The sequence below is a fragment of the Podarcis raffonei genome, chromosome 5 (assembly GCF_027172205.1).
Source record: "Podarcis raffonei isolate rPodRaf1 chromosome 5, rPodRaf1.pri, whole genome shotgun sequence".
In the NCBI taxonomy this organism is placed as follows: domain Eukaryota; kingdom Metazoa; phylum Chordata; class Lepidosauria; order Squamata; family Lacertidae; genus Podarcis; species Podarcis raffonei.
The window spans coordinates 63724189-63750530 of NC_070606.1; the positions used below are offsets into that span (position 1 = coordinate 63724189).

The 26342-nt window shown below is 40.5% G+C and overlaps 1 protein-coding gene across 2 annotated transcripts; it reads left to right on the forward strand.

The window, feature by feature from the left end:
• Positions 1 to 3855: 3855 nt before the first annotated feature.
• Positions 3856 to 23337, forward strand: UBE2G2 (ubiquitin conjugating enzyme E2 G2). 2 transcript variants are annotated; one of them, XM_053389832.1, is made up of 6 exons: positions 3856 to 3981; positions 8114 to 8149; positions 8233 to 8278; positions 16943 to 17061; positions 19906 to 20046; positions 21300 to 23337. In XM_053389832.1, exons 1-6 carry the CDS (start codon positions 3939 to 3941, stop codon positions 21410 to 21412), a joined length of 498 nt encoding a protein of 165 aa, XP_053245807.1. In that variant the 5' UTR covers positions 3856 to 3938; the 3' UTR covers positions 21413 to 23337. The 2 variants fall into 2 exon arrangements, with proteins under 2 accessions (XP_053245807.1, XP_053245808.1); XM_053389833.1 differs by lacking the exons at positions 8114 to 8149; positions 8233 to 8278 and having other exon boundaries at positions 3964 to 3981.
• Positions 23338 to 26342: the final 3005 nt, after the last annotated feature.

Consider the following 26342-nt stretch of genomic DNA (forward strand, 5'->3'; position numbering starts at 1 on the left):
TTTCCCAACATCAGGGTCTTTTCCAGGGAGTCTTCTCTTCTCATGAGATGGCCAAAGTATTGGAGCCTCAGCTTCACGATTTGTCCTTCCAGTGAGCACTCAGGGCTGATTTCCTTAAGAATGGATACGTTTGATCTTCTTGCAGTCCATGGGACTCTCAAGAGTCTCCTCCAGCACCATAACTCAAAAGCATCAATTCTTCGGCGATCAGCCTTCTTTATGGTCCAGCTCTCACTTCCATACATCACTACTGGGAAAACCATGGCTTTAACTATACGGACCTTTGTTGGCAAGGTGATGTCTCTGCTTTTTAAGATGCTGTCTAGGTTTGCCATCGCCTTTCTCCCAAGGAGCAGTCGTCTTTTAATTTCGTGACTGCTGTCACCAAATAATAAACCATGGTGATATTATTTATCCTTAATATCTCAGATGAAATGCACTTACTATTTAGAAAAACGGATGGCGTGGGAGGAAGTGGTGATGGTGGCTTAAAGGGCAAGGCCATATTTTCTATTCAGTATTTCTGAGATAATTGCACATCAAACACCCATTTCAGGAAAACATTGCAGATCCATTTGGAATTGCTTCTATATGTAGTTACACCTGGACCATACAGCTGCTGCTTCTGTTTAACTTGCACATAAAAAGTTTCGCATTTGAGTAATTTAGCTTTAGTGTAAAATTTGAGTTGTTGGAAGGATATCTCACAATATGCCTTTACCACAGTAGTGTGCCAAAGCCACATTTTTGCAGTTGTAGCTTGATGGTGGGCAATGCTTAAATCTTTCACTTTGACATTATTTGGGGTTGTAGCTATGGAGATGTTGCCATTACTTGCTAAAAGTCTAGTTACCTGCAGCTTTTGTTTCAAAACCTTTGGGTTGTTGCGAGTCCTGCAGAATCTTTGTCCCTCAACTGTTTGACACCATCGGCATCAGGTTATTATTGAGTCCGTATACAACAATAATAGAGTTGTAGAGTAGAAAGGGACCACAAGGGTCATCTAGCCCAACCCCCTGCAATACAGGAATATTTCTGCCCAACGTAGGTCTTGGAACCTATGACCCTGTGATTGAGTCTCATGCTCTACTTAAGAGAGTCTGTGTACTGGTCCAGTAAACGCTTCCGCTGCGCCACCAGCAACAGTTCTCTTTGCAGAGCTTTAATTAAGGCCAGTGCAGAGATTCTTGTTGCAGTACAAGCTTCAAAGTCTCAGCAGCAAAGAAATAACGACACAGGGAAGCCTGTCTTTCCAAAGACAGGTTTATTGCAGAAAGATAACAGAAACACCGGAGCTTTCAGACATTTTTGCTTCATGCCCCACAGGCAGAGAAAACAAACACTTTATATACTGAGCAACTTAACAACTTAACAAGCTTGACTACTTAAAGTCACATGACATTGCTAACTTGCCAGCGTCTTAGGTTTCACACCCTAACACTACTGACTGAACTGTGATGGCATAAAAATTGCTGCATATCTTCGTGAAGCAGAGGAACATCCAAATATTGCAGCCTCTGGTGAAGCTACCTTTTTAGGAATGACTGCCTGTAGGTAAGTCACTTCTTGTTTTGCCCCAAAATAACTTCTGACCCTAGTTGGTCCAATGAATACCACTTTGAAGGGCTGGATGAATGCTGTGTGTAGATCAGGGGTCAGCAAACTTTTTCAGCAGGGGGCCAGTCCACTGTCCCTCAGGCCTTGTGGGGGGCCAGACTATATTTCGGGGTGGGAAATAACAAATTCCTATGCCCCACAAAGAACCCAGAGATGCATTTTAAATAATAGGACACATTCTACTCATGTAAAAACACCAGGCAGGCCCCACAAAAAACCCCAGAGATGCATTTTAAATAAAAGCACACATTCTACTCATGTAAAAACCCTGATTCCCGGACCGTCTGTGGGCTGGATTTGGAAGGCGATTGGGCCGGATCCAGCCCCCGGGCCTTAGTTTGCTTACCCATGGTGTAGATCATGAAGTACATACTACTAAGTCTCTAACCAGGTATTTGAAATGTCCACATGAATTAAACGCTTTAAAAAACGGTATGAGCAGTGTGAGGATATGGAACCCAAACTAATAAGAATATCCCACGGTACTCCCATAATTTGTTTCTTTTCTTTTTAATCATTTTTTATTTTAGAAATGAATTCATAACCATACCAAATGCACATCCATGTAAAGAGATTACTTTGTCCCCCCCATAGGTTCTATTGTCAACATTTTCAACTGCATATTGTAATCCATATTTTATGTCTATCCATATTGTCCATAGCATTTGTTCCAAGTGAGATTAAAATCTTGCTAATGTTTTTATCTGCTTTACAGTGGTCTAAATAAATTATAAACTTTTCACATTTCCCACAATCAGTTTCAAGACAGCATGTTTAATTGACAAGTACTGAGTAAAAGAAAGTTAAATGATTCCAAGCGCTTTGGCGATTCCCTTTCTATTTTGTGAAGAAGCAAAAGTCTGTTTCCTAGTACAGCACAGATTCTCCCTGTCTTTACAGTGTGTAGATAAAGAACTACACAACTTTTAGAAGACATCTGAAGGCAGAACTGTATCAGGAAGTTTTTTATGCTTGATATTTTACTGTTTTTATATATGCTGTAAACCGCCCTTATTGGCTGGGGGAAAACAAAGCCAAATGGGCGGAATATAAATGTTATTATGGGCGGGAGTTTAGTAGTAGTAGTTATTTTATATACATCTAGATTACAATGGAAGCGAAATTAAGGATCGAGTAATTCCGATTGCACGTGGCAGTTCTTAAGTTACGGGAGACCGAAGCTCGAGTTCTGCGGCGCCGTCACCCAGAGCGAGATGGAGGTTGTGCAGAGGTGAAGCCGCTCGATTGACGCATGCGCACAAAAGTAATTCAGCTGGGCGACGACATACAGGTTGGCTCACAGAGATAAGGTACGGGAAATGGCATATCATATCGTGGACATGAATAATTTCTGTGTTCATCTTGTTAAAATCTCCACCGGGGTAGAAACAAGCACTCGCTGGGGCACCAGCATGCCTTCTTAGAAGGAAGCAGTAAAAAGAGGAGTTTGTGCTCTTTCTAAACTCGGAATAGCTCCGCCAGTGCAAACACAGGAGTGCCCTATGGTTGAGAACGATTTAGACGGAAGTGTTCATGCACACGAAAGTTCATACCAACAACAAACTTAGTTGGTCTTTAAGGTCCTACTGGAAGAATCTTTTTTTGTTTGTTTGTACTGTAATGTACTCCACATCCCGCTGCACGTTGGGGTTGGCACTGAGGCTGAGCAAGATCTTCTTTGGTGATCACTCGTAGCAATGCAGCCCAGGGCTGCTATCGCCCACGTCTTAGATGGGAGTATTGCGGCTTCTAACAGCCCTTCAGCGTAATTCGCTGTCAGAGGAGGGAACGAGACTGGGTTGGCTTTCCATTCATCACCTTATGCAAAACACGACCTCTCAGGCTACACAAACGATTCCTTCCATTCCGAGGCCAGATCCAGCGCCCACTTGCACGCAGAAGCCCTCGTGCTCCGTTTGGTCCATTGACTTGCATACCAGATGGGTTGCATTTTGGCCAAAAACCCTGAAAAGACGCCACATTTCCCCACGAGTGGCAACCAAGCTAGAAAATCTATACTGATTTGGGTTGTGAGGCCCGTTTCCCAACGTCGCCTAAGGAGAACTGCGGGCTTTCTTTACCGATTACCATTATTCCTGCTCCCCTCCGAAGCGAGGAATGAAATAAAGCCAGAAAAGTCGATGGAAAACGTTTGAGGTTCCCTCTACCTATTTCTACCTCTAGGGAGAGAACGAAGATCCTCCTCCGGGAGCGGCCTCTCTATGGTAAAGGTCAACCGGAAGTGGCTCCTCGGATGGTTCCGGTGACCCGAGGCGCAACAGCTGGCGCCGGATCCGACTCCCCTCGTCACTGCCTGAGCTATGGCGGGCACGGCGCTGAAGCGGCTGATGGCGGAGTATAAACGTGAGTGGGGAGGCGAGGGCAGGCCCCCCCGGGGTCTCTGAGGGAGAGGCGGGAGCTACGAAGCGGCGGCACCGGCCGTTTCTCCGGGCTCCGTTGCTGGGGGTGGCGGTGGGGCTGGGGGGTGGCAGTCCCGGCCGGCTTCGGAGCGATGCTTCCGAGTCCCTTGGCCGTTGCTCCCCTCACTCCTCGTCGAGCTCCTCCGTCCAGTCACGCCAGTCTCTGGCACCCCGGGCCAGGGCAGACATTCACCAGGCGCAAGGGAAACTCCTTTTGCTGGATCGCACCAGCGGAGGCCGTGAAATTGGCTTTGGCTTTTGGAGACTGAACTGCCCCTAAGCCCCCACATCAGTCCCCTGTATGTGGAAATCTGATGCGTAGAGAGAGAAGAGTTTCTCTTCAGGGGTGGGGAGCCTGCGGCCCTCCAGAAGTAATTGGGACTCCAGTGCTATCAGGCCCGCCCAGTATAGTCAATGGGAATTGTAGCATAGCTGTCAACTTTCCCCTTTTCTTGCGAGGAATCCTATTCGGAATGAGGGAATTTCCCTTAAAAAAAGGGAAACGTTGACAGCTATGAATTGTAGTCCAACATTGTCCAAAGGGCCACGGGTTCTCCAAACCTTGGTTCACTCTATATAGTGGTATTCTTCTTGACATGTTTTTTTTTTTATGTGCAAAAGGTGTGGGGTGTTTTCTTTAGGCGGTATATCAATTTCCTAAGTCCCTTCGGTGGTTTATATTTGAAAAACAAAACAAAATTTTCATAATGGTATATTGTAATAAGCGCTACCGTCTGAAGTGTTAGCAATGCAGCCGAGACTTCAGCGCTTGCTTCTCTTTTGTGTCTGAATTAGACAGCACCAAACAGAGGGTTCTGCTGTGCTGTTCTATTTAAGAACCTGAACAGAAATACGAGAGTTAGTTTTTGCTGTGTGGAAGGCGTTTTGTTTGGTCATTCAGTTACCAGTGTGTAAGAGAACTTGGAATGATGATGCCAAAAAGAAGGTAATATTTTTCATATAGACTGCTTAGGAAGTCTACAGTAGACAAACCTAGTGCCATATTAGCTAATCATGAGAAACCCTTAACAGGGCTGCCAGCTACGGTTGCTGCAGTCAGCTATGTATCCCAGTGTTTGACATTTGCCCCAGGTGCGTGGCATTTCCAGGTAGGACTAAAAGAGGCTCCAGCTCTAAGTTCTGGAAAGATGCTGCTCATTGAGTATTGAGCTCAATAGTATTGAGCTAAATAGATCAATGATCTTACTCTGCATAAGGCAGTTTCTTGTGTTTCTTGCAGCAGAGCCTATGGGAAAGCGCTGGACTTAGGGAAAAAATCCTGTTAATATAGCAGTCTTGTCAAATTTATATCATTAGGTATAAAGGTAAAGCTACTTTCATGTGTTTAACTCTGAATGGTAGTATATAAACACAAAAATTAACAAATACATGGCTCACTTATGTGGGATGGAAATTTCTCCAGTGCTTTATTTTCCACAGAAAATTTTCTGTTTCATAAGTTTAACAGTAACAGTGAATAGAGGCCAATTGCAAAAGCAGTACAGTATTAAGCAAGGTGGACTTTTCAATACATTTTTTTAGCTTTGTTTACTAAATACAAGTAAAATAAATGTGCTAAATAAGACCACTCTCTAGGGCATCAGTTAGCTTTCCAATGCAAGTTAGGGTAATTTGCAAATGAAATTCATTTTTCCTGGAAAAAAACATTAAAAATTCATATGATTCTATGATTTTTAATTGTATTTTAATAGATTATGTTATGTCTTACATTTTATTGCATTACAGTTTGAATTCTATGGAGTAAATATAATAAAATAGATATGAAATAAAGGGAACAACAAAAATACAATTAAAAAATCATACAACATCTATCAGAGCACATGATAATTGCTTCCAAATTGGCAAATTAAATTTTGTGAATGCATAAATCTGGCAAGACTCACAGCTTACATAAGGGGACAATCGGACCAGAAATTATTAAAAAAATGGGGTTGTGCTAAAGAGTATATGAAAAAACATTGTTCTGGAGTAAGTATATTGGTATGTAATGAATGATGCTTTACAGGGTTAAAGAAAAAGAAAAATGGTGTAAAAAAAAAGTACAAAGGTGGAAGTAATCTAATTAGACACAACAATACAGTAAGAGTAAATTTTTTGAGGTCTTAGAACAAAGGAAGGAAGTCAATTTGTGTTTATGTACGTAATGATAAGGTTTTTTTCTGTAGATGTGTGCTTTTTTGTTTTTGTTTAGTTTAGTTTAGTTTCCTTTGTTTTTTCCCCCCTTTTCTTTTCTGTTTTTTTTTGTATGTCCCGGTTTTTTTTGTTTGTATAGTATTATTTTGGATTCAGTGTTTGTAATTTTTGTTATGATTCTGCATTGAAAATAAAAAATTCAAAAAAAAAGATAATTGCTTCCATAGGCAGAAAAATCATTAAGTAGTCTGCCAAGACCCTCAGCAATCTTCAAGTAGTCCATGGTGCGGGGAGTTTGAGAACCACTTTTTTTAAAACAATCATTTGATGCTGATATTTGCATCTTCTCCACTAGAGAGAGCAATAACTCCTCTTTTCACTCGACTTCTCCTGTCCTCTTCTCCTGCCCTCATCTCACATTCTAGATCTTATTGTTGTAAACAACTAGAAAAGTGGTAAGAATATGCCAGCCTTCCTCATCCTGTGGCTAATGTGAGTTGCAGTCCAAAACACCTCTGCAGGGTCCTAGGTTTTGGAATGCTGGAGCCTGCATTTGTTAATGAACACTGTGGGTCAGATTCAGCTAACTGGCTCTGCTAGCACAACAGGGCTTTTGCCCTTGTCAGCCCCAAGGTGCCCTGCACACAGCCCCCAAATTGGCTTGTAGAGGTGGTCAGTAGAACTCCCAAGAGCAGAGCATGGGGGAGGAGAGAGGAAATTGTTCCACCAGGCAAGCAGAAATGCTTGCACTGATAGAACATGATGTGGAATTCTTTCCAGTTTAGGAACCAGGAAGCCTAAGAGATTCCATCTGCTAAAATAAATAAAAACTTGAATAGCTGTAAGATCGCATGCTTATTGCTTGCTGACTGTATTCATATACATACTTTTACATGCCTCAATATAAATGATAGAATGCAAGCTTGTTTTATATATAAAACAAGTCATCTCTGTGGCAGTGAGAACTAGATTTAAGAATATAAGAAAAGCCTGCTGGATCAGACCAGTGGCCCGTCTATTTATTTTTTATTTTTTAAATTTGTATACTGCCCTTCATCCATGGATCTCAGGACAGTTCACAACATAAAAATGCAAGATAAAAACATAAAACAACTAATAAAAACAACACCCCCCCAAAACTAATAACCCCCTCCCCCAAACACATTTAAAAGGGTATAAGATGCTAATCAGTCAATGACCTATTTAAAGAGGAACATTTTCGCCTGGTGCCTAAACATATAATGAAGGTACCAGCCAAACCTCCTTGGGGAGCCACTGCAGAAAAGGCCCATTCTTGTGTTGCCACATCTGGATCTCTTGTGGAGGAGGCATGTGAAGAAGGGCCTCTTATGATGATCACAGGGTCCAGGTATGGAGAGAGGTTGTTCTTGCAGTCCTGAGCAATTTAAGGCTTTATAAGTCACAACCAGCACTTTGAATTGGGCCCACAAACTAATTGGCAGCCATCACAGTCCTGTATCCTGTTCTCAGAGTAGTCAACCAGATGCATCTAGGAAGCATGCAAGCAGGACCCAAGCCTGACAGCAACAGTGGTTTCCATCAACTGGTATTCAGAGGCATACTGCTTCCAATGGTGGAGGGTGAACATTTTAAAGAGAGAACTGGGTTTCCATGAATATACTGATAATGCATGTTTACTTGGAAGTAAGTCCAGTTGTATTTGATGAGGCTTATTCCCTTGTGATTGTGCTTACCCTAACAAACAAGCAAGCAAGCAAGCAAGCAAGCAAACAAACAAACAAAATAGCAGGATATAAAGTTTACTCTTGTTCTAAATCATTTCCCTGTGTTGAGTTATTTGTTATTGCTGTCAGAAATTATTGTGGCCATATAGATTGTTTTTGTGGTATTAATTAATGAAACGAGGAAAAATACTTTAAAATATTTATTCTTAATTTTAGAGTTGACCTTGAATCCACCAGAAGGCATAGTAGCTGGTAAGGAATCCTATTTATTTTATATCTGTATACCTTGACATTAGAAAACTTTAAATAAAATAATACATTTTGTCTTTAAATAGGGCCTATGAATGAAGAAAATTTCTTTGAATGGGAAGCTTTGATAATGTAAGTTTATAAGCTATTATTCTTTTAAAATTATATCTACATACATTTTGCTGGTGGACCTCAGAGAACAAAAAGTAATCCTATGTGCATCTTTTAATAAAAGGAGTATCAAGTTTAGGGATTCCCCTGAAACAGTTCAGGTTGCATTTATCCACCTGCCAACACAAGTCTTCTTAATACGTTCTGAAAAGATAAAAGCTTTGCCAACTTGCAAAGAGGGCAAGTTGTCGAGTTCAATAATAATCTTGTTTTCTTGTCTTAAATGAAACAAAAAGCAATGTTTGCCAACCAAGCAGGCTTCTCCTTTTTGTTGAATTCATATGTGGCCTTTAGTACTGAAAAAACTTAAGAGTTTTGCATGCCAACACACCTTCTGGGACAGACTCAGATAATGAAGAAGAGAAATAGTGTTAGTGTCTTGAATTTCACCTAGTTTATTCATAGCCACATAGGAACAAGAGAGACTTTTCAGCATTGTGCTCTCACCTACAAGGTTTGTTTTTTTAACTGAGATGAAACAGGCGGTGAAATTGTTGAGGTCTAGCCAACCTTAGGGGAGTTATTTTCCACGTTTATCTTAACAAGGCTTTGTGCATCCCATTTTCACTCAAAGGGGACCTTGGCTTGTTGGAAAGACTTGGGCTTTCTTTACCATAGCCCCAACTTTTGGGGTTTGTCTTGTGAAGTTTGCAGATGACTCAACTTGCCAGTGTCAGGGGAATGTTTCAGAAATGAAGAGTACAGACAATGGGAACACAAACAATATGACACAAGTTTCAAGTTCTGGAATTTCTCTGAAGTCCGGTTTTCCTCTTCTGAAGTGCACTCTTTCTGTGTTATTTGGCAATGTGCTGTATAAAATTTCAAATAGGATCATAGCTCTGGAAAATTGTAGCAGTACAGTATGCATTAAGACACACTGGAAGAAATTAAAATAGTCTGTATACCATTGATCTGGGAGGCTTTTTCTAATAAGAAAGGCGGGTGTTAAAGTAATAAGCTAACTGTTACAAGTTTGCTGCAAGTTTTGATTGTGTGGCCATAGCTGATAGAATAGAGAAACACACGCTTAATTTTGTGCATCAGGCTACTAGTCAAATTGCAAGAAAATAAACTTTGGATTATAATAAACCAGTGCTTTGGAAGGAAGTGTGGCCAGTATACAGCAGGGTCATTTTTTTGTAGCTCTTAAATACCAAATGTTATTTTTCGTTTTGTAACACATGTACACATGGAAAGAGTACTTTGAACATTTTTTCAAGGAATTTGTGTATCAGCATCTTCCCTTCCCACTGTGGTGGAGGTGTAATCAAGGGCTGCACTGATAATGAGAGTGCCTAATTTATGAGTGGCACCAATAAAGATTAAGCTAATAATAATGAGGCATCTTTGTTCATTTACTTTGGGCCTCTGTATTAGAGGCTCAGTTTGGAAGAACTACAGAGCTGTAATACTTTCATGATTTCTGAAAAATTTAATTGTATGTAGATGTGAATATCAAAGTGTAGAGTCTGAAGTTTCAGGAGTGAGATTAGAAGGGTGATGAGAATGACTGCTATTCAAACATACCAGAAATACCAAGCCTTGCATTTCATGATGAAAACTAGTACTGCTGAAACATCATAAATTGAGTATTTTCAGTGTGGCTAAAGCTGAAAAGAAACACTGGTTGGCATCTGATCCTAATACACTTACGTGGAACAAGACCCAATGATTTTAGCAAAAAAATCTTATTTAGTTTTGCTGTGTCCATCTCATGGCCAGTAGTATGTCCACTTTGGTAAAACTATGCTTGTTTTTAGGGCCTGAAAACAAGTGCTGTGATCTTGTGCACAATTTCTAAAGCAAATAAATGCTCACCTTTGATCTTGTCACATCAAAAGTGTAAATAGGCAGTGTTAGATAATGGGAATACATAAAGACTTCCAGCTTCATACCGTGTGAGTGCTGTGTTGCGTAAATCAATTAACTTGATATGTGAGATTAATGTATTTTCTCTCTCTTATCAGGCTATTCTCACTTAGCTTTATTAACTTCAAAACGGATGGCATTTGAAAACTGTTAGTGCTCATTATCACAACAGTTTACCCCACTAAAATGATACAAAAGTATTCATTGTTAGAACTTGGCTAGCCTAAAGGCTGCTCTTAAAAATAACAAGTACAAATTTAAGCCAATATTTCAAAAAGCTGTCTAGAAATGTAATTATATTTCAGTTTAGTGTAAATGTTTACTTCATTGTGGAATTCCCCTTTGTGCATTGTAAGATTTTGGGAGCAGGGATTGCAGCTGCTTTCATAAAAAATGGAAAAAACACACACAAATGTGCTTAAAAACAATTATTATAGCATTAACTGACCTCCCATAAGTGTTTGTTCTTTTGTTCCATATGTTTATGTGAAGGTTTTCTACCCTTTTATTTTCTGTAATTGTATGTTACTGTTATAATGTTTTTGCTTATGTTCTAAGATACATGTAAATTTATGGCTGTTTGTCATAATATTTTTATGTCATGTGTCACTGAAACTCAAGACACCACTAACTTTTGAAAACTTCCAAGTTTTTCTTATATCTTGAGCTACATGTGAATGGTGTTTCAAGAAATAAGAGCCCTGCTAGGACCCCTCAAGTCCAGCACTCTGTTAACCAGATGCCTATGGGAAAACCATAAGCAATACATGAGACTCCTGCTCAGGATTCCCAGGAATGAGTATTTAAAAGCATATTGAATTTGTCTATCCACTCTTTAAAGCCAATCACATTGGTGGTCATCACTGCATCTTGTTGCGAATTCAATAGTTTAACTATGTGTTGTGTGAAGAACTACAGTCGTACCTTGAATCCTGAACGCCTTGCGAGTCAAACGTTTTGGCTTCCGAACGCCGCAAACCCGGAAGTGAGTGTTCCAGTTTGTGAATGTTCTTTGGAACCCAAACATCCAACACGGCTTCTAATTGGTTGCAGGAGCTTCCTGCAGCCAATCAGAAGCCGTGCCTTGGTTTCCAAATGTTTTGGAAGTCAAACGGACTTCCGGAACAGATTCTGTTCAACTTCCGAGGTACCACTGTACTTCCTTTTGTCACTCTTGAATTTTCCAACGTTTAGCTTTTTTTGAATGACTCTGGCTTCTAGAATTATGGGAGAGGAAGAAAAAATTTCTCACCACCCAGGCATCATTTTATACAGTTCCATCAGGTCGTCCCTCCATTCACCTTTTTATAAACTAAAAAGCCCCATACATTGTAACCTTTCCTCCTAGGGAAGTTGCTTCAGCCCCTTGATCTTTCTGTTTGTACTTTTCTGCGCTATAGTTTATATTACTGTATTGCACCTAATTATCAGCAACCATTATGTACTGAGAGCTGGAAGAGTGATATACAGTCTGTAACAAGTGACTACTTGCTCAGTGTCGCTATTTTAAAGTTTATGGGGGTAGGGTGGAGGAAGTATTAACGTTTAACCCCTTAGAAATTGTAGCAGTAAAACTACCTAGACTTATTTATTATCACATTTAAAATGTAGCAAGGAAGCCTAGTGGGAACCGTGCTTAGATTAGGAATAACTTTTCTGTACAGGTTTATCATTAAGTAGTGAATTTATGATGTGCTATAGATCTAGGCATCTGAAAGTTGTCTGTCTAATGGCTGATCCAAGGTTTTTGCTTTTATTACTACTACTTATTTGTAATGCTTATTTGTAATGTAGTGCTCTGGTCCATGGGGTCATGAAGAGTTGGATTTAAAGTATTGGTATGTTCCTGCTAGTTCCCATAATGCTAGGCAAAGAAAGGAGGCATGCTATTTCTCTTCTCCCAGAAGTGAGTAGCTTTTCTTGTTTAATATCAAAGAAATAGCTTAGACTGGGAAATGATAGTTGCCTTACAAATAAAAGGTAATGATCAACTTTGATCCAGAAAGATCAACTGCCCAGGAAAATAATTTGTTATTCTAGGACCAAAAAACATCCATTTGGTTCCAGTCTAAATATGCAAATGATATTTTTTTTTAAAAATACCTAATTGCATCCTACAATTCCATAATAGGAGACATTAAGCATGTATTTTGCTTTTATGGTGGAAGCTATATCATTTCTCCCTACTATGGTGACAGAGGCAATTTCCACGTGGGGAATGTTGGTTCAGAATGTTGCTTTGATAGTTCTGTACTACCTAATATGGAGTCAGAGTACTGGAAAAGTTCTAACTTAGAACTTGCTCCCAGCACCTGGGAAGCTGAAATAATTTTTTCTGCTACACGCGCATAGGAATAGTGAAATAACTGGCGCAACCTTATTTAATTCCAGTATTATACCCTAACTTTTTAACAAATACTCAGGGTATATTACAAGCAAAATAAAAGCAGTGAAGAATGATAAAAAATAAATTGGAGCTAAATCAAAAATATAAAAACAAAGTTACAAAGCTGTTACTTTTTATATAAATAATTTATTATCACTATGATTTAGACTTCTTCTTTTGCAGTAACTTGGAATGCATGCCAAATATCTTCTACTTCAGTGAATAGAGCGTTCATCAATTTTCATTCTTAATAACATAGATTATGGTTCCTTTAAGAGGTTAAGGTACCTGACACCTCTAGTTTGCCTATAATAGCAGAGGTTCCTGCCCCATTCATATACATAAGGCTTACATTTGCAATTTTTAACACCTACTACATCCATGCTGTTGTCTCTTTGGACATTCACAGTACAGCAGAAATGCTTTCTGCTAGGGCTTAAGGGTTGTATCCAACAGTCATACACTGAATAGACCCATTTAAATCAGTGGACCTTAGTTGGCATGACTTGGATACAACCCAGAGTGAGCAACATATATCTCATTATAAACAGAGGAACCTCTCTCTCTCTCTCTCTCTATATATATATATCTGTTCAGAAGTAAGTTCCACCGAGATCAGTGGTTTCCCCCCAGGCAAAGTATGGGATTGCATCCTACCAGACCAAGGGAAGCATAGAGGAAACTTCAGGTGATTGAGGATCAAAAAACACTGTTCTTGTAAGCAGATAAAGGTTCTTCTAAAATAAAACATCTAAACATAGCACTTGTCAAAATTGCCTATAAATTTTGTTCAGGGGTGCTCAGAGCATATAATAGTGTTGCAAGGCCATCCCAGTCCAGGAATCACAAGTGGGTAGAGTGATGGAGTTAGTATAGTCTTGTTGCTTGAGTGTTGGATCTGAATGTGAGAACCAGCATCAAATCCTTGCTCAGGCATGAAGCTATCTGGGTGGTCTTCGACAAAAGCACAGAAATTAAAGGGTGAAATAAGGCCCTCCAAGGGGTTCTGCTCAATCCACTTAAGCTATATTAGGTGAACAGATTGGAAAGAAGAACCTGTTCTGTTTTTGGAAGGAGAAATGCGTACCGGTAATAGTGAAGTTCTACTTGGCTAGACTATGATGGCTCCAAGATTTTTTTTTGCCAAGGTGATTGTTGAAGAAAAAAAGGAGGGGGGATGTTTTTGTTTTCTAGAGGAGGAGAAGCTGTTTAGACCCAAGAAGAAATATGCTAGAAGTGACACTGAGAAAAAATGAGAGGCACAGGTTGTGCATTTGTAGGAGGGAAATAAAATAACAATAGAGAGGTAGCAAAGGTTGAAACTCCTACTTCTAATACTTACTACTTATGAGGACTCTAATTCTGAAATTCAGCCCTATGTTTGTTGTTGTTGTTGTTGTTGTTGAGCAGTGCTCAAAAACACATGTTCATTATTGTCTAGAAAAGCTATGGGCATACAGGTGGAAGCTTCCACTTTGAATGATTTAGCTTGCCAAAAATTATGGTCAGTGCTTGGTATTTATGTAACCCCATTTATAATATGGGTGTGCACCTTGGGTATACTTACCTTCAAAGTCTGAAGTCTGGCCAGCATGCACATCCTAATTGCGTATCCTGAAGTTGCTTTTATTACTTGAGTTGTTGTGTTAAAATCTAACATGCACATCTTTCCATCAGACCATTATAGAAATAATAAACATTGGTTATACAATGCCTTGCAAATGGCAGTTTCTGACACTTTTGTCCATGCATTATAATAGTGTCTTCAAAGTAGCAAGATCAAGCACCTGTAGGCTATATCTCTTGACGTGCAGGCACTAAAATCTGGAACATGCCTTGGAGACAGATTGAGCATAATTGAATAAACACACCCTGGTAATTAAGCAGTATTGTGACCTTCCTAGTAATTTAATGTGCAAGCTTTGATTTCTCTCCCTTTCAGCTTCTTGTTTTAGGTTAGAGAGGATGTGAACAAGTTAACTCTTTATAATCAAGGCTTCCTTCTAAGAAAACAGCATGAATTTTTCAGTACACATTGGGTTTCACTGTGTAGTATAGCCTTGTAAATAAGCTCACCAAAGTTACTTATATTTTGTTTAAGTGGCACAGAAAGTTGGGTAAATGTGCTTTCCACAAATTGGGCTGGCAGTTAACATATGGAGCTGAGGGACCAGCTTCTTGTCTTCTATGACAAGCTCAGAAAATTAACAAACAGGCTGAGAACAGCTAAAGAGACCTGTCCCTCCTTTGCCAGCCCTCTCATTCGCTTGCATGGAATTTCTTGTCACCTGTGGTTTCCAAGCAAGGTGGTGGGAGAGACAGGACCAGTTTAGTACCTATAGTGGCCCATGCTGAAGCAGCTTCTGTAGAAGTGGTTACCATCCAGCACGGAAGCTCGCATGCTGTTAATTAGCTATGACAAATCACCAGTTGTAGAATGGCAAGCAGACGAGTGTCGGGCTGTGTGGATTGGGCAGAGTTGTCTCTGATAGCCTCTTGCAGAGACCAGCAGGAAGCCCCCAGATGGGTCTTTTCTAGGGAGGGAGAAGGGCTGAGGCAGCCCATGATCCATTGGAAACTGAGCTTGCTGTCATGTGATAGCATTGAGCCTAATTTGGGCCTGATCACTTGGTTGCAAAAGTATAAGTGTAAGAATAGTGTGTCAGAAAAGCTGTATCCTTACTATTAGGTGAGAAAACAGGGTTTCTTTTTGCAGTGAAAGTTGAGCCAAGTAGTAGCTTAGCTGTAGTATTTAGTGATGCATTTCCATTGATAATAACTTGGCACTCACCCCCTGCTGACAAAAAATCACTTTCTTAACCTGGTATTAGGAATCAGACCTCCAATATTGGATGTTACAACTTTAAAACAAAACACAATAATTACTGAGAGTTAATCCTATTTCATATTTATAGTAACAGGAGTACAACTGTATACAGCTTATGTATGTAAAGACCCCAACAGGTGGAGTGATTTAAACTGAGGCTATTTTAAATCACAAATTATATATGAAGTTAGGTGAGGGGCAGGTGGAGAAGCTGCTGTCCATGTAAGTCCAGCCAAATAGGGCTTGCCATTACTGCCGAACAGCTGATTGGTGGTAAATTCAAACCCCACTGGGATAAACTTCAGATTTTTCTTCCTAGTGTGGCTTGCCATAGTACAAAGGGAAAAAAATGGCTCATAGTAATGTCATGTGGGCAGGCCCTGAGAATGGGGGAACTCAGGATCTGGCCCACTTGTTGTTATTTAGTCGTGTTGACTCTTCATGACCCCATGGATCAGAGCACGCCAGGCACTCCTGTCTTCCACTGCCTCCCGCAGTTTGGTCAAACTCATGTTCTTGGCTTCGAGAACACTGTCCAACCATCTTGTCCTCTGTCGTCCTCTTCTCCTTGTGCCCTCCATCTTTCCCAACATCAGGGTCTTTTCCAAGGAGTCTTCTCTTCTCAAGAGGTGGCCAAAGTATTGGAGCCTCAGCTTCAGGATCTGTCCTTCCAGTGAGCACTCAGGGCTGTTTTCCTTAAGAATGGAGAGGTTTGATCTTCTTGCAGTCTGTGGGACTCTCAAGAGTCTCCTCCATCTGGCCCACTAGCTGGATCCACTTCTCTACTGCCATAGCATACAAAATGATGCAAGTTATTCTCCCGGGGTCATTTAATGATTCCAAATATGTATGACGGTTAAACAGCCATTAGTTAACTGGCCATTGTCTATTGTGGAGGAAGCAAGTGGTGGTATCCCTGCAGCACAGGCTTCCCCTGCTTCTTTAGCCTTTGTTCTTGAGTATGATTGCTGACTCAATAAGTCATCTGTGGCAGTGCCAAATGTAAAGCTGCATCAAAGCACTATGACTATAACATCAATTATAGTTTATCATCAACTTATTTATGTTTAGGAAAATATATATAAACCATCCACTCATAAAATAGCCAGGTGGTGTACTACAATATATACACATAAAATCAACATGCAATAATCGTAAAACTGACTCACTCATTTTGGCAAAATCTAAACAACTGAATGGGTCTGTCAGCACAAAAGATATTCAAGAGCTCCCTGAAAGTTAGCAGCAAGGGTGCTTGCCAAATCTCTACTGGATTACATCTTGGATATCCTCTTGAAGATTGATCTGTTTGAAATGGAGAATACGCTCCTAAATAGTTTATAGTTATTCACTTCATACAGTCTGGAAACTACTTCCATGTTATAATTGCATGTATCTACTAATCTAGAGACTTCCTTGTGCTGCTGAAATACTTGATTACCATCAACTTTCATTTTTAGCAGCTAATATTTTGGAACTAGTTTGAAAGTGGTGCCAACTGTTTCCATGCTGCATAGATGTAATGTTTCTTTTGTTTCAGGGGCCCAGAAGACACATGCTTTGAGTATGGCGTTTTCCCTGCTATTCTGAGTTTTCCTCTCGATTATCCTTTAAGTCCTCCAAAGATGAGGTTCACATGTGAGATGTTTCATCCCAACAGTAAGTTCTACCAACAGGTGCCTTGATGGTTTCTACATGGGTAAAGAATGTCATCAAGTCCAGCTATCTAAAAAAAGCTTAATGGACCCTTAAAACACTTCGGCTATCTTTAGCTAGGAACTATGTGTTATCTGGACCTACCCTTTGATTTTTGTTGTTGTTCATTATTACACAGTTAGAGAACCATGTACTTAGTCACTGGTTAACACCTTTTAACTATGTTTTACTCGTAAGCCACTTTGAATTGTGGTACAAAATAAAGCAAAGTACAAGATGTGATCTTCTGTATACCATATACCCTTAATGTCAGTAATTTCATAATGTAAAATGCCCTGAAATAGAATGGAGGAGATAGAAGGGCTGAGCTAGCCTGGGATCTGTAGGAACCTAAGCTGGTCTCCCTGCCATCACACGATAGGATCAGCAACCTTGCTTCCCCATCTGAACTTCTGCCCTATCCATCTTGTGTCCATAAAGTCCTATTGGTAGGGGAGTGGAGAGGTTTGAGTTACAGCCTGAGATTACAAATACTTGACATATAGATTTACCAATGAGATTAATTTAGCTCTTCAGTAGCTCCATTTCTGGTGATATTTTGTCTTTGTTTGCCCAACTGATAACAGTAACTAGTTGGCCTCTGCATAATTCCCATTGTATTAAAAGAAAAAAATCACAGGGTTGAGACCTCCTTTCTGAATTCCATGTCTTTAATAACAGGAGAGCTGGATACTTCTCTAGGAGCATTATAGGCAGATGGATAGGTACCATGAAGCAGCAACTGAAGAAGAACAACAATGATGCCCACCAAAAGCATGGACCAGATTCAATTAAATAGTTGTTCTGGTGGGAATCTGTGCAATGAGTCCCACTAGTGCAATGGGGCTTTTTGCCCCCCTCCACCTCCTAAATCAGCTCTGCAGAGCATGAGTTAACAGTGTAATGTTGGAAAATGTCGATCAGTTCTCTTACCTGGGCAGCTATCTTTCCACAAGGGCTGACATTGATGCTGAAATCCAGCATCGCCTGAGCTCTGCGAGTGCAGCTTTCTCCGGATTGAAGCACAGAGTGTTTGAGGACTGGGACGTTAGCAGGGAAACCAAAATGCTTGTTTACAAAACTATTGTACTACCAATCTTACTGTATGCTTGTGATACATGGACCACTTGTAAAGGCCATTGCCACTCTTCGAAAGATTCCATCAAAGGTTCTCTCTGAAATTTTTTACATATCACTTGGGGGGACAGGTGAACTAATGCCAGTGTACTGGAAGAAACAAAGATCACCAGTGTCAAAGCAGTGATTCTTTAACATCAACTTCGTTGGACTTGTCATGTTATTTAGATGCCTGATTTTTATCTTCCAAAGCAACTAGTCTTAAAAAATGGAAAGCATAATGCCGGTGGTCAACAAAAGAAGTTTAAAGACTCTCAAGGCAAATCTTAAAAAATGTAGTATAAACACCGACAATTGGGAGACACTGGCCTGCAAGTGCTCCAGTTGCCTTTACCAAAAGTGTCATGGACTTTGAAGACTTTAAACTCAGGACGAAAGGGAGAAACGTGCTAAGAGGAAGGTACATTTGGCAAACCCTCACCTTGATCAACTCCTGCCCAGAAACCTATGTCCTCACTGCAGAAGGACATGTGGATCCAGAATTGGCCTCCACAGTCACTTATGGACTCACTCTTAAGACCGTGTTCATGGAAGACAATCTTACTCGCCTGTGAGTGATCACCAAAGAAGAAGAAAGAAGCAGCAGCAGCAGGGCACAAGAGGGGAGATGGTTCCATCTGGCAAGCAGAAATGCTTGCACTAACAGAACAATTGTATTAGCATGATGTTGAATTCAGCTCTGTGTGATTAACTCTCTTTTCATGTATTATTTCCCCTAAGTTTGACTACTGGGACTTTCAAAGCATATCATCTTTGCCTCTTCTATTCAAGTTCCTCCTCTACAGAATAGAGATCCATCAAAGTCTTCTCTCCCTTTCCCTCAGCAATAGATAGACCAACAACAACCATTCCCTACCCTAAGGCTGTAATGAGGGAGTAAACACAGTAACCTATATATAGCACTTAACAAGTTTCAAACTTGCACAGAAATTAGCTGAAGGGGAGATTTGAAAATGTGCCTGGCAGCTTTCTACCACCCGTTTCACTCTGCTGTTATTTTGGGTGGAGAGTAGCTGGACAAATGGAAGAACAACCCTGGGGGGCATGAGAGAGAAAAGTGAAGAGTCAAATCTCTCTCCCAGTCAGTTGGTTAGAAGAGCAATACCAATTTATATTTATAGCATGGTCTTTCTCCATCTCATTCAAAGTGAAAAACAGTAAAATGGCACAAAACACTAGTGCAAGGCAGAATGTTAAAAGTGCACCAAAGGGTTGTTGACTTTAAAAATCTAGCATCTTTTAGGCTGTAGACCTACTTGTTAGGGGAGTATTTTGGGGAGGGGGAACTTGTCCTTCTATTTTAAGACACCTTAAAATAAGAACTAATGTCAGTGTAATCCTATGCACACCTAAGTAAATTCTATTGTGTTATATGATATTTATTCCCAGGTAAAAGGATTAGGATTGTAGCCTAAAATGCATAAACGATGGGCAGTGTTTGGACAGAAAGCATGTGGGGAAACATATTACACTGGAGAATTTGGAATCCCTCAGAAATTGATCTATTGACCCCTCCTTTTTATCTAGAAAGATGTGTGTTTTAAGAACATTAGCTCTGTAGTTGCAAAAAGTATACTGTTGCCTCCTAGATTCTTCCACTTTCTTTCTGTTTTTCTTAAATGACTGTTGTGTAGAGGAGGCTAAAGAACAAAATACTTTTCTTCTCCACAGTTTATCCAGATGGGAGAGTTTGTATTTCTATTCTTCATGCTCCTGGGGATGATCCCATGGGCTATGAGAGCAGCGCAGAACGATGGAGCCCAGTACAGAGCGTGGAGAAGATCCTCTTGTCAGTGGTCAGCATGCTGGCAGGTATGAAACAGCAGTTCATCTCCAAACACTAAGCTAGGAAAGCTGTTCAAGCAGCAACCAATTAACGGGCTGCTAAAATAACAAGAGTTTCAGCAGCCACCTTAGAAGCTGTTTAGCTATGGTTCTCTTTTATGTAGTCTAATGTTTCCTTAGATTTGGCATTGACTTTTCTTTAAGATAAATTGTGTCTACGAAGAGAAGTGACCAATTTAATCAATGTCTTGCTTCCAGGTAAAGCAGTCCACCTTCCCAAATGTAAGCCTATATGTTGCTACTTTTGAAGACTGGAGAATAAGGCTGTCACTGGCTACTAGCCACAATGACTATGTTGTACCTACACTGTTAAAGACAATATGCCTCTGAATGCCAGTATCTGGGATTCGCAGGTGTTGTGCTCAGGATCTCCATGCAAGAACAGAGTGCTAGACTAGATGGGCCTTTGGCCTGATCCAGCAAGGGCTCCTTAGGATGAGTTGAAAATCCTATGTTCAGATAGTTCATTGTTTACCTAAATAGGAGAAAGTTGTTACTCTCCCTCTATGGCAAAGTGCAAGACAAGGTGATGAACTACAGTATGTTCAGACGACAAGGGTGAAAAATACTACTCATTCTGGCATTGAAATAGTCATTATTTGAGGTCTTATTTCTGTAAGCCCCTGCGGACATGAATGGTATGCGCTTATGCACATAAACTTTGGCTTAAGTAAATCTCAAGGAATTGTGAGATTTGCTTTAATTAAGAAACCACCATTCTACTAATTTGCTGTCAAAACAGCTACAAATTTAACAACAACAACCAAATACCAATTCAAAATCAAACTTATAGGTCCAATTTAAATGAAGATGGAGTAGCTCAGACCGTCAGATGTGGGTTGCTAAACTAAATTGTTCAGTGAGCCAGCTTCACCACCTAACCTACAATCCTGGAGTTGTTTTCAGTCCCTATATGTACTGGCAGTTTTCTGTGTCTGTTGATGCCTCAAATTCTGTGACTCCATTTCTTTAACACAGTGCGCGTGCAGTTGTGGTATAGTGTAAATACTTAGTAGCCCCATTAAAATATTGGTTGGGTCAGTGATCCATGTATAGAGTCCAGTACATTGTGTACCTTTCAGTTCTGCAAGTGGTCTAGGGTGGCAGCAATCCTTGGAAGCAGTAGGGGATGAAACTGAAGAGGCAGAGGACCAGTCAGAGTCTTAGGGTGCATTCAGATGTAATGCTAAACCCAATTTTTCTTTTATTTCCCTTTTCAGAACCGAATGATGAGAGTGGAGCCAACGTGGATGCTTCTAAAATGTGGCGGGAAGACAGAGAGCAGTTTAACAAAATAGCCAAGCAAATAGTCCAGAAATCACTTGGGCTTTAAAAAAAGGAAGGAACTGAGACATTTGACAATCATAGTATTTGATCTTTTATCAGGCAGACACATGGCAGTACTCCGTGTTGATAGGAAAAAGCAAATCTTGCAAAATTGTTGACTGGGTGTCTTAATACCACACACATCCTCTCTCCCCCCTCTCTTCCCTTTTTGTTTACTCTTTTGAGGGTGGGGGATCTTCCTCGATCTAAGACATGTAAGTAGCTGCAATACAAGTGGATTTAGTCATAGGAGAAAGGTTGCATAGTGCTGTGGTTTCTTTGCACTAGTGAAAGCATGGGAGCATTGCATAGCGTCTGTGTCTCTTCAGTTATATTTATATTTTCCTAACCCTTTTCAGTGCAGTACTGTGCACTTTTTGGTAATGGGGTTGAGAAGATCTATGAATTAATAACTGCCCAGAACCATGGAAAGCTGCTGAAACACCATTGGACTCCCTTGTCTGGAAATGGAGAAATGCCGTTCTAAGGATGTCTTACTTCATAACTGGATGTAACTTTTGAAGGCCTCAGATTCTCTCCTCCTTAAGACCACAAAGCAACCACACCTGAAGTCAAATGAGAACATAGTTAAGCTGCTGGGCAAGAGTATTTTGAGAGCAAGTGAATTACTGTATCTAATTGAGGGTGGCCAATGTAATCAGTGTCTTGCTTCCAGGTACAGCAGTTAACCTTCCCAAATGTAAGCCTTCATGTTGCTACTTTTGAAAGCCTTCAAGCACTATTGAGTTCCTCTTGAGACATTATTTGAACTTGGTACAACTCCAAAAAGTTTGATAAATAATCCTCATTTCTAAAATGTATTGGTTTCCTTTAACAGCTATCTCTACTCATAAGATATGCTGGAAATACCTTGTATTGCAGCAGAGCAGTCTTTCCAAAGTTAATCTTCCATCCTCAGCTGACAGCACTTAAACCTAATGCAAAGAGGCTGTCTTGAATCTAATGTCACCCAAACTGTATTCCGAATAGAAATCTGGAGAACAAAATCAAGTGTGAATATTATTTGGATTAGAAGGACTTGATGGTATTCAACTTCAGTTACTCTTTTATTTTCCTGAGTGCTGTGGGAGGGAATCTTTATCTTGGAAACACTAGACTAAGTAGTACTAGACATCCCCTAGTTTCTTAGTCTAGTACCAGGAAAATAAAAGTTATTGCTTTACTTTCTTACTGGCTGGGAACAACTGAGCAGTAAACTGGTTCTTGATGTGTATTTCAAAGCCAGGTTATATAGCAGTTGACAACCATTTCTTACTACATCTGTACTACTTTAGAATGCCAAATTTAAAGTTACATGGCAAGAAATACTATTAATATCTCTTGCTTAAGCTTGCATTTTAATTACTTTTATACTGTTTACAATTTAATCAATTTCTGATTGAGAGGGATTATCATTCTCTGAAATTTCATTCAATTTCACTTTTTTTTTTTACAGTGGCATACTTTCCAGGAAAAGTAGCTCTCATAATTTGATCAGTCCACAGCAGAAGCTGAATCTAGGCATTTTTTTAGCAGCATAAAGCCCTGACCTTATGAGAGTGATTTTCTGTGGGAGTTGTGCCTGAATTAGAAGACCTTTCTACTTTAAAAGGTTTTGAGAAAGAGAAGTTACTTTGGGCATGGATTAGGGGAGGGTGAAAGTAGTAGTATTTTTCCGAAACAACATCTACAAGTGGTGGTTTTCATGGCAAACGGGAGGTTTTTATTTATTCTACAAGTTGTAATTTAGCTTGACGAGTCCAACAAGACAGCAGCGTGGAAAGAAGGTGCTCTTTGTTTAATGGTGATTAAGACATATGGGAAAGCTGTCCTGCTCTTACACAGTATTCAAGTGTATTTAAACACATTGTTTTATATTGGACACGAATATTGTCAATGAAAATAAATGCATATTTTCCTTAAAGTACAAAATCACTTGTACTGCTGTTTTTGGGAGATGTCCTACTTTAACACATACTACATGTAGAAGAGAATGTATTTACCTCAGATTCAATGCGACCATGAGAGAATGTGGGGGTCTTACAGATTGTAGAAAATGAATTGTAGAGTTGGAAGGGACACCCAGGGTCATCTAGTCCAACCCCCTGCAATGCAGGAATGCTGCCCACAATCATCCTTGGGTGGGCTTGAACCAGCAAGAGACATACAGTGTATTTTTTTGCTCCACATGTGACCCACCCTCACTGAAGCACATTTACCTAGAAACAGCAGGGCAGATACATACCAGTTTGTAAAGAAAGAACCTCAGTGATCTTCTGTTTCATCTGGGATTTGATGGGCAAGTGTTTACAGGCAGGGGGGTTAACTGTCTACCACAGGGGTGGGGAACCTCTGGCTCTCCAGATATTGTTGGACTCCAGTTCCCTTCATCTCTGACCATTGGTCGTGTTGGCTGGGACAGATGGGAGTTGGGGTTCAACAATATCTGGGGGGCCTCAAGTTAACCACCCAGCAGCTACAGTTCTTCTCAGCCATACACATACATACACTGAGTTCACAACAGAAATACTCAGATATAATTATCAGCTGTGCTGGCTGACAACTGTTGAAGACAGATCTGAAGAAGAGTTTGGATTTGATATCCCGCTTTATCACTACCCGAAGGAGTCTCAAAGCGGCTAACATTCTCCTTTCCCTTCCTCCCCCACAACAAACACTCTGTGAGGTGAGTGGGGCTGAGAGACTTCAGAGAAGTGTGACTAGCCCAAGGTCACCCAGCAGCTGCATATGGAGGAGCCGGGAAGCGAACCCGGTTCACCAGATTACGAGTCTACCGCTCTTAACCACTACACCACACTATGATCCAGCATAGACAGTCTTCTGTTTTCATACAGTGGCCTTAATACTTGTGCAGGTATCTATACCTACAGTGGGGAAAACTAGGTAGCGACAGGTCTTTAGCAAGCACCTGCTTTTTGTGGCAAGGTATGAAGCATTTTTTTTTAGCTTCTTGAACTAATGCCCAATACATATGTACTATTTCATTACGAGGGGAAATGAGCACATGTGTTTAACTTGCATTGTAGATGGATGAGCTTGCATAACTTAATTGGGAACACTTGAGCCTCTTGGTGTGCTGGCAATGAAGGGAACACATTATCGTGTGTGATTCAGCTGCCTCCATGTGTACGAAATTTAGAGATGATTAGACTGCTGTCGGAAGAAGCCATGAGGAAATCGCAACCAGGTCTAAAGCTACTTTTTGTTCCAAAATACAGTGGTGTAGAACTGCAGCTTTGGGAGAAGACTGCAACGTAGTGCTTCGAAAGGCCGCTGCTCTCAAATCTTATTAGTGCCAGTGTAAGAATAAATTTTGTCCTCTATTCTTTTGACAAGGATATGTGTGTGTTAGCAGGCTCTGCATCCCTAGCTCCTGGCAACATTTCTAATTGGTGTACCTTTTCTTTCCTCTAAGAAACAATTACTGTAAAACTTGTTCCTCGGCAGATGTTACAAAAATTTTTTTAAAAGGTGTTACTATTAAATACATGCAAGTAGCTTTTTAATCTACAGTTTTCACCTTTCTGCTTAGATTGTTTGCTTTAGGCTTTGTAGTTGGAAAGGATGCAAACAAATGCCTCTCCCCTGGCAGCAAGGGCTGTGTTAGGACACACAAGACACACACACAGGCAAGGGAGAGACTTAAATTAATCATGTCTTCCATCCCCCACCCCACTTCTTTGAAAAAAACCCTGCTGTATTAAATATGTTGGAACCACATAAAACAGTTGACGCTGGAGGGCAGGGCTGATCTCTGGATTCTTACTGCCTTCTTGTGTTTGGCCCAGTTCTCACTTCGCGATTATCAGCATGTTGAAAGAAGTATGCGTGTTCTACAATCTAGCTGGCATGCTAGCTTTAAAGTTACTACATGCACTGCAATTGACACCTGTCTTAGTTTTTTGCTTTTTTTTTACTTTCAATTTTCTTGGCAGGGTCCCGCTTCACAGTTAAGGCATGAGCAAAAGAGATCCAGTTAAATCTCACACCATGAGCTGCCGACAGGTCATACGTTACTGAGGAGTTAGCACCCTATCCATAGGCCCCAGCCACCACTGTAACCAGCCAGCTGACTTCTATATCTCTCAATTCAAGGTCCTTTGGCCCAGTCCAGGAACTGAAATCTATGCTCTTACAGCTCATTATATCTCTATATTATGTCTCATAAGTAGTCCTTTTATTTTCTTGTCCCTTTGCCGCTTCTCTTTGAGAGGAAGGTTTATGTCTAAGCCATTCTCAATCCGGCCCGTGGACAGTCCAGGAATCAGCGTGTTTTTACATGAATATGTCCTTTTGTTTAAAATGCATCTCTGGGTTATTTGTGGGGCATAGGAATTTGTTCATATTTTTTTTCAAAGTATGGTCCGGCCTACTGCATGGTCTGAGGAACAGTGGATCAGCCCACAGCTGAAAAGGTTGCTGACCCCTGGTCTAAGCTGTCATAGAATAATTCCACAACAAACATTATAAACATTATAGTCACCTAGTTCAACCTCTGATCATACTCTAGGGTGTTTTCATTAACTGCTGTCCTGTACACCCTCAGAAGGAGTGGAATATGCTCATCCGAATCCCTTTGGTGCTGCTGGACAAACGTTGCCAGTTCTATCCCCAACATGTGGTTTAACCATGCCATCTGACTGAGGCCTAGCTTGGTATTCTGGGTATTGTGGATGCCTAGAATTTCACCCACTTTCTGGAACACCCTTGACTCACAGTTCCTGTGTTGATCAGAGTGCAATTCCCCCAGCACTTGAAAATCAGAAAAAGAAAATGGTCAACCAAGGCATTTGCCACTATCACAGCTTCCTGTTTTTTTAATAGCAGACGCCTCTGACCACCGTGTGAAATAATCCATGGAAACCAAGATGTAGCAGTTGGGTCCTAGCACATCCACTGCCACATGTTCCATTAAG

Coding starts and splice junctions, on each gene's coding strand:
- UBE2G2 (XM_053389832.1), top strand. CDS start 3,939: ATGGCGGGCACGGCGCTGAAGCGGCTGATGGCGGAGTATAAAC. Junction 17,062..19,905: donor TGAGATGTTTCATCCCAACA/GTAAGTTCTACC, acceptor TCTTCTCCACAG/TTTATCCAGATGGGAGAGTT. Junction 20,047..21,299: donor AGTGGTCAGCATGCTGGCAG/GTATGAAACAGC, acceptor TTCCCTTTTCAG/AACCGAATGATGAGAGTGGA.